The sequence below is a fragment of the Melospiza melodia genome, chromosome 9, assembly GCF_035770615.1.
Source record: "Melospiza melodia melodia isolate bMelMel2 chromosome 9, bMelMel2.pri, whole genome shotgun sequence".
Taxonomy (NCBI): domain Eukaryota; kingdom Metazoa; phylum Chordata; class Aves; order Passeriformes; family Passerellidae; genus Melospiza; species Melospiza melodia.
In genome coordinates this window covers 31,302,071-31,314,348 of record NC_086202.1, presented here as the reverse complement: position 1 = coordinate 31,314,348, position 12,278 = coordinate 31,302,071, and the positions used below count along the sequence as shown (strand labels likewise).

At 43.1% G+C, this 12,278-nt stretch overlaps 1 protein-coding gene across 3 annotated transcripts in view; it reads right to left on the bottom strand.

Moving 5' to 3' along the window:
• PCDH15 (protocadherin related 15) overlaps positions 1 to 12,278 on the bottom strand; it is a 642,661-nt gene that overhangs the window by 44,413 nt on the left and 585,970 nt on the right. For all 3 annotated transcript variants that reach the window (XM_063164079.1, XM_063164078.1, XM_063164080.1), the window contains 2 exons: positions 10,706 to 10,833; positions 246 to 461 (listed from right to left, as the gene is read on the bottom strand). In XM_063164079.1, the coding sequence (XP_063020149.1) occupies positions 246 to 461; positions 10,706 to 10,833 (344 nt within the window). The remainder of the gene's footprint in view (positions 1 to 245; positions 462 to 10,705; positions 10,834 to 12,278) is intronic.

Here is a 12,278-nt window from a genome sequence, read left to right as displayed (position 1 = left end):
CAAGCTGAACATTCCCAACTCTCCCAGCCTTTCCTCCCAAACTGGTGCCTCCTCTGAACTCACTCCTAACAGGTCACAAAATCTTTTGGTTTAAGAAACGAAAAGCTTTATCCCACTGCCTTCAAAAAAAATGAAGCACAAGCACTTGATGGCTTTTCTCTAGATCTGTCTGGAATGAATCTTCCTGCAGTGTTTGAATTTCCTGAGGAATTATTCCATACCAATAATCCCTGGCTGATACTTACGAGCACGTCTGCTTTGCTGCTCAGTCCTTTGCCGTAATCATCGGTGGCAATGACCTGGAACTTGAAATAGGATCTCCTCATGTTTTTGAAGAGCATGGCAGTTTTGATCAGCCCCGTGTAAGCCTCGATCACAAAGCCCTCCTTGCCGTCCTTGATGGGGGGAATGATGAGCCTGTATTGCATGGCACTGTAATTCCCAGTGTCCTTATCATCAGCCTAATGGGGAAAAGGAAACAAGCACAGGCAAACAAGGTAAATATGCATGGAAGGAGTCATTAACCTTGTCCTTTAAGTAAAGTTACATCTTGGCCCAGCAAATTTCTGCCACTCTGACATTTAAAACATTATATCCCAGAGCACAGATATGGCTGCTACTTTAAATGCTTCATTTAACTTTGCTGCACTCAGTTTTGCTTTTCCAGCAATTTCTTCCTCCTCTGTTGGCATTAAGCTGCTCCAGAAGAAAGAAAATAAAAATTAAAAAGTAGAAAAATATAAGTTGACTTTCAAGTCTGCAACAATACCTAAGAACTGCCTAATTATGAGAAACCTCCACTGCCAAATTCTCATTGAAAAGGAATTATCAAAGAAAAAAAACATCTCAGCAACCTCTGCACAGATTTGCACAAAAATGCCCTTCATATTAGATATATTCTGTTGGAGCACAGGTATTTTTGGTGCAATCAAGTAACTTTTTATTAAAATAAGGAAGGATTGAGTGGCATTCCTGCAGTGGTGCACAGGGACCTGCTGGGCGCCCCAGTTCAGGACGCAGAGCTGTCCTGGCACCGCTGCTGAACTGGATCAGGATGCAGAGCTGGCATCAACCAGGCAGCCCCAGGAATTGTTATTCCACCTTCCCTGCTCCTGACAGCCCTGTGTAGCCCCATCCTGGTCTCTCCAGCCCCATTCCTTATGCTCCTGTTCAATCTGAATCCAGAGGGAAGTGTTTCAAGGACCTTGACCGAGCTTTCCTGTGCTCCTTCCAGGGATCAGCGAGGTGGGAGCTAATTAATGCCTGAGCACTCATTAGTCTTGGTCACGGCCCCAGCATCTGGGATACTTCAGAATCTATCAGCAGGTTTTTATGGAAATATTGGCACTGCTCCTGAGGCCCGTCGCTTGAGCTAATGCTGGAATGAAAACCAGCCTTAACTTTGAAAAGGTGCACGTAAAATCCATGGAAAATCCTTACAGTGCCATGACTTAAGAATGAAAAACAATAAGGGTTTGTGTCAGCATGAAGAGTTTGTAGAATCATGGGATATCCAGAGCTGGAAGGGATTCACAGGGATCCCTGCACAGACACCCCAACAATCCCACCCTGGGCATTCCTGGGAATGTTGTCCAAGCTCTCCTGGAGCTCTGGCAGCCTCAGGGCTGTGCCCATTCCCTGGGGAGCCCGGGCAGTGCCAGCACCCTCTGGCGGAAAAACCTTGCCCTGATCTCCAGCCTGACCCAGCTCCAGCCATTCCCTGGGGTCCTGTCCCTGCTCACAGAGAGCAGAGCTGTTTATGAGACACCACAGCTACTAAAAGAGAATTATCTGGGCAAGGTCGTTAAGCCTTCAACAGGGGGCCATTAATCATCATTAATTGTTTCCTCACCAGCACTGAACAAGTTCTATACGGTGGAAATCATCCCTTCTAGTTTTTTATTCATTCTCAGATAATTTTTCAGGGAATACAAGCACCATAAGCAATCCAGGTGCTCAAAGCTGTGTATGCTCCATGGCACTCCAACTCCTATCAGCCCAGATTTCCAGACAGAATCATCCAGCACTTAAAGGATTACATCCAGGCTGGTTTAGCTGGAAAGAGCAAGTTTCATTCAGAACAGCCCAAAAGATGAGCTCCTGGAATGACACTGGCTGTCACTCATCACAGACACACAACTGGTTAAATTCCCACTCTCAATATTTTGCTTTCTTCTAAATTCACAAAGCTTCATCTGGCTCGACTACCAAAAGCATATATATAAAATGTGTTAGGTTGGTTTTGTTCTCCAGCTCCACAGGGTTTTTTAAGGCTTTTAAAACCCAGAGTGCTGCCTCCTGGGTGAGCTCAAACTCCTTTATTAGTGATTTTAAGAAAGATGGGAAGGTTAAAAAGCTTTCTGAAATTTACTCTGTTCTGTTAGTCAAAAAAGCAAAGACATCAGTGGGCTTTTCCAGAGGATCCCAGCTTTCCAACTGGCACAGGGAAATACAACCCCACAACACCCCAGAGCCAGCAGATGGGAGCCTGGCAGTGGAGAGTCAGGAAAATTGTTGGCTTTCCACATAAATAAATTGCTGAAGGAAGAAATGAATGTGAAAACACACTATGTCACAGAATAATGGAATTTTTAAGGTTGGAAAACATCTCCAAGATCACACCAGCCAACCTTTGATTGTCACCTTGACCATCAAATCACATTGTGCAGTGCCACATCCACTCATTCCCTGGACACTTCCAGGGCTGGTGGCTCCACCATTCCCTGGGCAGCCCCCTTCCAATGCTCTGCCACCCCTTCACGAGGAAACATTTCTAAAATCCAACCTGAACTCAAGGAAATGGCTGGAGAGAAACACCAGACTGATGTTTGGATGGTGAGAAACAACGACAAAAATTAAAACAGCACCTCAGCTGTGCCTGGAGTGCCAGGACACAAGGAATGGGTTCAGACTGACACAGGGCAGGGCTGGATGGGATATTGGGAATTAGGAATTGTTCCCTGGCAGGGTGGGCAGGCCCTGGCACAGGGTGCCCAGAGCAGCTGTGGCTGCCCCTGGATCCCTGGCAGTGCCCAAGGCCAGGCTGGACTTTGGGGCTTGGAGCAGCCTGGGACAGTGGAAGGTGTCCCTGACATGGCAGGGGTGGCACTGGATGGGATTTGAGGTTCCTTCCACCCCAAACCATTCTGGGACTCCAGGGTAAATTCAGCTCATGCAACACAGCTCAGGATAAAACCATGACCAATCCAGAAAAGTCTTGCCTAGCCAAACCCTCTTGTTTATCCATACTCAGCTTTGCATGGTGGTAATGGAGCTGGGGAGGAAAGAAAAACAGAATTCCTGTAACCCCACGTGGCACATGAAGGACCCAGCAGCAGCCACAGGAGCAATGCCCAGCCACAGGATCCAGCTCCTTTGGGGACATCCATGAGCAAGCCAAGTTTCCCACTGAGTGCCCAGTGAAGTCCAAAGGCTCCCTAGAGGTGCCCTGGAGAGCAGCAGGACGACCTTCCAATAAAAGGCCAATTTCTTTGTTAAAATGGATTTATGAGGTTGGTTCAGCTGGGTCAGAAGCCCATCATATTTTTAATATTGGCAAATTGTCTCTCAATAAAATGTACAGCTTTTAATAGTCACTGCTTTCAATGACACCAGAAATCAATTTCACCTTCAGCATTTCACGCCTGGAGACGTGTGTGACTAAAAACAAACAAAATTTGGATCCAAATTAAGGTATTGATGCTGCAGGCACAGGCATTAAATGAAGTCAGGCCTTCTGCACAAAGCTCAGGGCACTGGAGCTCAGCACTAATGAGATGTTCAAGTCTTGCAGCTGAGCTTAAGGCATTAAACTCCACTGAAAGAGGCCTTTTGACATCTGAAGCTCACAGCTTGTACAGTCCTGCAGAGTTCAGGTGCCTCGAGCTGGTGGACAGGCTGAGTTAATTGCCACCAGTTCAGAGAGCTCAGTGCCAACCCAGAGCCATCATCACAGCTCAGGCTCTTTCCACATCCACCCAGAGATGTGCAAACAGGTGCCAAACAGGCTGGGAAAATGATCAGATTCCAGCTTCAAATATTTAACTTTGTTGTTTGCCTTCCCCCCTGTCTCTGCTCTTTGGCTCAAACCTAAGGACACTGGGCTTGGCAGGACCAGCAGAGAGAGCTTGTGAGCTGCTCCCAGGAACCTCCCAAACTTCTCTAATCCTAGGAAGGATGTTTGCTATTCCTGTAATTTGTCCTGAAGGTAAATATTTTTGACACTTCATTAGCAAGAGATCTATGACATCTCAAGAGTTGCATTATGACTGTCAAAGAAGAGAAAGAGCTGCACTTAATCTTAATATTCCAGCAGCATGTCTGCCTTTTGTTCTGCACAAGAAATACAGATGTCTCCTAAATCCTGCTGTGATTGAGGGCTGATAAATATGGATGATCTCAGGAATTACCAGGACAAATTCCAGCCTCCTGTCATTGAGTGGAGGTGTGCCCACACACAGGGAGCTGGGTCAGGATTGCTGCTGCTTCCAGCCCTCTCCTATCCCCTCTCACAGAGGAGGATGAGGCACAAATCTTGGGGTGCTCCCTAATCCCAGCACAAAAGGAGTGAGGATATTTTTACTCAGAGGGACGTGAGGCCCTGGCACAGGGTGCCCAGAGCAGCTGTGGCTGCCCCTGGATCCCTGGAAGTGTTGTTCAGGTTGGATTTTGGGGCTTGGAGCAGCCTAGGCCAGTGGAAGGTGTTCCTGCCCATGGATGGGCTTAAAGCTCCTTTCCAACCCAAACCATTCTGTTGTCTCAGTGATCAACCCCTTCTTTTTCTCTCCTTTGCAAGAAGGCCCAACAAATGAAGCCTTTAAAGCACAAATTAATTAATCTCTGGCTCCATATGACTGCACAAGCACAGCTTGATGGCAGAACACCCAGGCAGGCTGGCAAGCCCCACTTGCTGTGACAGCAGCACACTGACCCTGTCACCAAAAGTCACCAGTGGCATGCTTGGGATGAGCATAAAAATTATCACTAACTCCTGAAGCTGTATAATCATTGATGATCCCACTTTTCATCTGATCTAAATCCAGATTTGCTGCTCAGAGTGAAGCACAGTTGTTAATTTGAAATGTTTCCCACCTCCCTCAGAGGGTCACCCTTACCCACAAGCCCCAGGCTGCTAAGGGGGCATGGAAAATGGCAGGATTGGGATTGGGAAGCTGAGGGGAGTTTTTCCTGCCTTCCTAGCAGATGGCAGCTCCAATGTTCCCAATTAGTGGCTGGCACATAAAGCAGTTTTTAGAACCAGACTGTTTTTGCTGGTAGGAATTTCCAGATTGTTGCAGATTTCCAGTTCTGACAGCACAGCTGTCACTGGGCTGTTTTAGGGGAGGTTTCTGGGTGTTGTACAGACACCTAAGCCTGGAAATTTGGGGTAGCCATTGCAATTTTCCTTTATTTCCTGTATTTCTTCACTTCCGTGCTCTTTTACACCCTCATCTGGCTCAAGCCCTTTGGAACTCAAGCTCCTCACCTTCGTTTGCCACTGGCTGCACCAGCAATGTTCAGCCTTGATCTTAAAAAACATTTAATATTTAACATTTAATATTCATATTAAACTTATATTTAACATAAAATATTCCATATTTAATACATCAGTATATAATATATCAATATATCTGTATTATAGTATATTGATGGTTATTTCCATATATTCTTTAATATTCATATTGCTTTGAATTTATATATCGATTTATATATCAATTTCTATTTCTTCACTACATCACTGATACTGATCACTGCCCAGCTGACTCCCAATACCCCCAGTGCCAGGAATTTTCTGAGAAACACAGGTAGGAATAAATCAGGTGAATGGGAATTGCTCACTTTGTCCTCCTGTGGTGGCCAAAAACCTCCCAGGTGCCAAAGGAAACAGGGATTCCTTTTGGCAGGCTGTCTCATGGGAAAAGGTGTTGAACAAGAGAGGTTCCCAAAGTTGGATTTTGAAGCAAATAATTGCGAAAAATGGATTTTATTGTTATTTTTCTTCAAGTTAATGCTTTAGAGAATAACTTTTTGTGTGTGTGTGAGGAAGTAAAGGCCACACACATGGATTTCCTCTATGGGATGGGAATGATCCAGGCACACTCCCCACTCCCAGCCCCTCTAGGAGCCTTTACTCAAGAAGGCACATTCAGGACCACCAATCTTCAAAATGCCCTCAAAGAAAGAAGTAATTGAAAAATCTTCAATTACATGGGAAAAAAATCCCAAAGGGTAGGGAATTCTCTGATTGTGCCAGAGGAAAATAAAAGGAAAGGAAGAGAGCTTAGAGCAAAAAGTTCAGAAAGCCTAGAAAAAGCAGGAATATGATTTTTGAAGGAAAAATGCCTGGCATTCCTGTAATATTTGTCTTAGCAGGGCACACAGCTTTTTTGGGGGCCAGATGTTTCAGCAGCTGGAGGCTGCGCTGTTGTCACTGCAATGAGTTTTCAGAGGAGATTTTTACTCCTACCAAGCATGTTGTCTCCCTACTCTGGCATCCGTAAATCACATTTTAAGGAAGGAAAGGTTGAGACTGGCAAAGCAGTTCAGTTTTGTGCAGGAGTCGTGCAACAGCCAAAGGAGGGATGAGCCAAATGCTGCCCTGAAAGCTCCCCTGGGTGCCCAGGGTGGAATCTCAGGAATTCCAGAACTTGCCACTCTGAAGATTCCCTTGGCATCCCAAGGGAAAGGAAATATCAAAATAAATCTACAGGTTATAGGCATAGATAGGAAAAAAAAATGGACATTTAATAACAGATCTGTGAAAAAAAAAAAAATCAACTTTGGTATTCTCTCTCTAGCCAGGAATTTTAACTGTTTCTTTTATTCATTGTTTTAGCTCATTGAGGGATCTCCAAGATGCTTTTGAAGTGAAGAAAAGAGGAATTCCTGCTCCCCAGAACATGCAGCCTAAAATGGCTTTGTTTATTTTGCTCTCTTCTGTTGAGATATTCCAAGGATATTCGATATTCAATAAAGCATATTCAAAGGGAATAAAGTTCCATGAAAAATCTGATTAGAAAGGGGCAAAGAGCACAGGAAAAGGCTGGAATGAAAATATTGTAGGAAACAAAGCATTTCCATCAAATACAGCCAATTCCAGAGCCTTGGATTCACTGGCATTATTTAGGCAAGATTCCTTCCCTGCAAACATTTTCAGGACAAAAACACCTTTATAAACTGAGCAGGAATTCAGACAATTCTCTTTCTTCACTAGAATCAGGACCTCTGATATTTCCCTCATTTAAATCTGTAATAATTCAACAATTTAATAAATAAAGGAAGAAAAGCAGAGGTTAATACTGTTAATATTTGAAAAGCAAGAGCTAATAACATTCCATTGTAGAGAAAAGCCAATTCCTGCTGGTAATTTCCCTAAAGATTCTTTTGTGGGTTTATTTCCTGAAGCAGATTGAAAATATTGTGTTTGGGGCTCAAGGAAGCCTGGAATTCTGAGGGGGAGCAACAGGAGTTCCATGAAAATACCAGTGAAAAGCAAAATAATTCTAGCACTAGGAAACACAAAGCAAAGATCAAGGCACAGAATTCATAATTAGAGGCTCTGCATGTTACATCTGGTTTTAATTAGTATATTCCTAATGAAAAGCACAAAAAGGTCTTTAATTAAGGAAATGGGCTCTCAAACAGATTGGAAATTCTGGGTAAAAAATGGGAATTGCAAAAAAGGGGAATTGAAGCAGCAAGGAGCAAATCCTTTGCTAAAAATTGCCACTTTATTCAAATATGTCCCTTTTTTAAATCTTGGAGCATCAGTACCTCCCAGCTTTCAGAGGCCACTGCTCGTAATCCAATCAGATCCACAGAGAATAATTAATGTGGTTTATCACTCCCCAAATTAATTCTGATTAAAAATGACTTTTGGAGAATGATTTGTGGTATTCTGCTGAGCTTAAGCATCCTTTTTATCTACTTAGAGGAATCTTACTATGAATCTGGAGCAAAGCAGCTCATTGCCCTTCTCTAAAAGGCTTTTATACTCAAATTAATGTATTTAAGAGGATGCTGCTGGCAGCAAACCCAATGACCTTAGAGAGTTGGGAGAAACTCCATAGGATGGGCCTTGGTACATATCAACTGTTTGGATGATGAGGGAAGTTTTTATCCAACATTTTATTTGTCTGTTTGTTTCTAAATTCAATTTGTGTGGAAGATTATGGACTCAGGATTAGTTTTCTTCTCTCCTTTATTTTTTTTCTTTAAATTTTAATTTATTTTTGGTGTTTGATTGTTTTTTATTATTTGTGAAATTTTGTCCAAGGCAGAGTAGAGCATGACTGAAGCATCTGAATGTTCAGTGGTGTATTTGTGATCAATTGATCCAAAACTGATCTACATCAACTACTCTATTAATAATTAAAGACTACACTCCTTAATTATCCCCGTAAGTTATTATGTCCTGTTAAAGAAGAACTCACTGTGGGATTTTTGGGCTGTTTTTGGAAGTTGTAGTTTTGCATCTTGTCATTTGAAATGCTGGGAGAGTTGGGATTGGCCAACCTGGACAAGAGAAGCCCTGGGAAGACTTGGGAGCCCCTTCCAGGACCTAAAGGGGCTCTAGGAGAGCTGGAGAGGGAATTTGGGAAAGGGATGGAGGGACAGGACACAGGGAATGGCTCCCAGTGCCAGAGGGCAGGGCTGGATGGGATATTGGGAATTAGGAATTCTCTGATTCCAATATCCCACGGTTGGGGCTCATCAAGGCTGTTGTCAGTGCCAGCAAGAAAATACTGAGAAAAACACTTTCTTCTCAAAATCACTCAGATGATGTGAAAGAAACTGAGCAACTGTTAATAAATGCAGAAGATGAAAGCAAATGCATGAAAAACACCTCCTAAGAACCTGAATTTCCCCCTGGAATCCAAACCTGAATAATTTCTACGGTGCAAGCTCTGCGTGTACTTTATTAATGTTCTCCTAAATTTCAGCTTGGAAAGCTGCTCATTTCATTCTACTCCTCAAGAACAGACATTCATTCGATTAATTATTCTTAAACCAGGCTGGAATGGGGATTGTGTTTAACTAACAGAGCAATTACTTTTGCTTTCTAAAGGCCAGGAAAAAAGGTAACGAGCACTGACTGCTGCAAATGCTCTGTGCTACAACAATAAATTCCAGCCTGATCCTCTGCAACAAAAGTACTTCTTAATTATTTCTAATTTTACTTTCACTAAACACACAATTATGTTTAATGCCATCCACTAATACCAACTCCTGGCTTAGGCCTCATTCCATTTTGTGCCAGCAAAACCAGGGAGGATTGGAACAGAAAAAGCTGAAAGACACAAAATTGACATTTCTTTTGCTCCTTCTTTGTGGACTGATCACTTGTTTTGTGTCAAATGTTTCTGAAGGGCAAAAGCAGATTCCCCTCATCACCCCCAAATTTCCCTTTTCTCCACCTATTTCTTATCCCTCTGACTGACACAAAAATACCTGTGCCTAAGAAGTCCTCTTGGAAAACCAGGAAGGATTTCACAGCCTGTCCACATCTCGTGGGACGACTCCAAATGTGTTTTGACATTTGTGCTTCATGATTCATTTGCTTTCATACAAGGAACAAAACGTTCCTTTCCCTAAATTACTTTGCCTTCCAGAGTTTTTTTATCTACTCCAGTGCCTCTGTCCTCTTATCTCTCTCTACAATTCCCTGCAAGGAGGATAGAGCCAGGTGGGGATGAGTCAAGGGAGAGGAGAGGAAACAGCCTGGAGTTGTTCCAGAGGAGGTTTGGATGGAATAATTGGAAGAATTTCTTCATAGAAAGGGTGGCTAAGCATTGACCTGGTCAGTGGTGGAGTCACCATCCCTGGAATTGTCCCAAAATGTGTGGAAGCGGTGCCTGGGGGCATTTTTGGTGGTGACCACAGTGGTGTTGGCGGATGGTTGGACTTGATGGTCTTAAAAGTCTCTTTCAACCTTAATGATTCTGTGATTCTTCAGGAGTTTTGAAGTTCATGGATTTGACATGATTCTTGGATTTGCCACCATTTTTGGATTCCTACTTTCGATGAAGTAGAAGCTTCCCAATTCCCCACTTCTCTGCCATTTCTGGGCTTATTTTGGGAAGGACTCTCATGAAACCAACAAAAAAAACCCAAAAAAACAAACAGCTAGGAACAACTTTATTAAGCATTGACCCTTTTGTCATTCCTGGTGCTCTAAACATATCATTTATTTGTTTTATTAAAAAAAGGAGCTTTTACTCTTGGCTATTAATATCTGAGGTGAATTGTAGTCTGTATATTATATCTCCATTATTTTTCTCTCTCTTTAAAACAAAACAAAACAAAAAAAGCCAAAAAACCAACCCTGTGGATGGTTAAGCTTATGTTCACTTTCCTCTCTTTGCAGACCTAAAGTTGCTGGATTTCCCCTTTCAAACCTAAATACAAAAACCAGCCAAAATAAAAAAAAAAAACAAACTTCAGGTGAACACTGGCATTCAGCATAACCCAAATATTTAAATATTAACAGATCTAAAATGAGGGCTACAAACTGGTATGAGACACAAGCACCAAAACTGACTACAAACAAAACCTGGGTTTTAACTCAAAATCATCCTTGTGCCAACATCAACCATCAAGCAGCTTTAGAAGATGCAAATTTCAGAATTTTCTGTAAAAAAATCAAACCAATGAGTACAAATTTTCCATCTGTAATTGAAGGTTATAACAAAAACTTGACCCTTACCTTCACTTTGAGCACAGAAGAAAACATTCTGGCATCTTCAGACACCCCTCCAATGTACAGTTTTTTGGTGAACACAGGTGCATGGTCATTTTCATCCTTCACCTCAACAAAGACCTTGGCTGTATTACCTAAAAGAGGGTAGGAAAAGGCAAAATGGGAAATTTTACAATAATTTGTAACAACTCCTAGTATTCGTGAATTTACAGCTCAGGGAGATCAGGTAAAATGAGTATAGGCATAATAAAATAAAAATAAATCTCTGAGACAGCATAGAATGCTAAAATTGGATAATCCCAGAATATTTGAGGCTGGAAAATCCCTGCCAGCCCCTGGAGCCCCAGCTGTGCCCAGTGCCCACCTTGTGCCCAGCCCAGAGCACTGAGTGCCACCTCCAGCCCTTGCTGGGACACCTGCAGGGCTGGGCACTGCAAAGCTCCCTGGGCAGCCCCTGCCAAGGCCTGAGCACCCTTTGCATGCAGAAATTGCTGCTGCTGTCCCAGCTGAGCCTCCCCTGGCCCAGCCTGAGGCCCTTTCCCCTTGTCACAAAGAGCTCATGAACAGCATCTCTGCACTTTGCTTTATCTATTTGAATTATTCCTACTGCCATGCAAATTCTTAATGGCTGATTCAGTCCTGGTGCCTATAAACTCATAAATGGTCACACAGAGTCTTGGCTCAGCAGCCTCAACACTTAATTAATTTCCTGTGTTAATTGAAAGCACCCCCAAGCCTGTTCTCCTCCCAAACCTGGCCTGGCCCTGGGAAACTCCACCAGCGCTCAACACAAAACACCAGAGGTTCCACACAAAACACCAGAGCTTCAACACAAAACACCAGAGCTTCAACACAAAACACCAGAGGTTCAACACAAAACCCCAGAGCGTCCACACAAAACCCCACTGTTAATTTGGTTTTATTAAAGAGTTCCTGCTCCAGCCCATTGAGCAATAAACATCTCCATCCTTCTGCAAGGGGAAAAAACATCCAGCAAAAACCACGGAGCTGGTGCCAAACAGATTCCACTGTGCAGCAATCTCCACCAACATCTGCTTCCCTCTTTCAGAATTGTATCATCCAGAAAGATTGCTGGAAATGATGATATCCAGTTCATTAAAACCACATTTGCAAGTGATAAATTGCCTCCTTTCTGAGCTGGTCTTCCCAGCTCCTTTCAGTGCCAGGATAATTTCAGTGTTGCACAGGTGCCACTGATCTGAGTTACTTGTACAATGCAGGCTCTTAAGAAAAGGTTTAGGAGCTGTATGCTTAGGGGAGGAAAATGTTGATATTTCAGAGTATTTCTGACATGGCCAAAGTGATATTCTGCCTATCTGATGGTCCAGCTGATGGGAAGCAAATGATGGCCTCATAAATGGAAGTGAAATGTGAAAAAAAACTCCTGTGGGGTTCTTCAGTGTGGAGAGAAGGGGGGGAAAAGAAAATAAAGAAAGGAAAGGAAATTACACTGATTGTCAAATTTCTCTTCTCTTAAATTAGATCCCTAATGTCTCTGGCTGCAATACCAAACTATATGGCAGGAACATGAGCTTCCCAGGCAGACTTTCCCACTGCA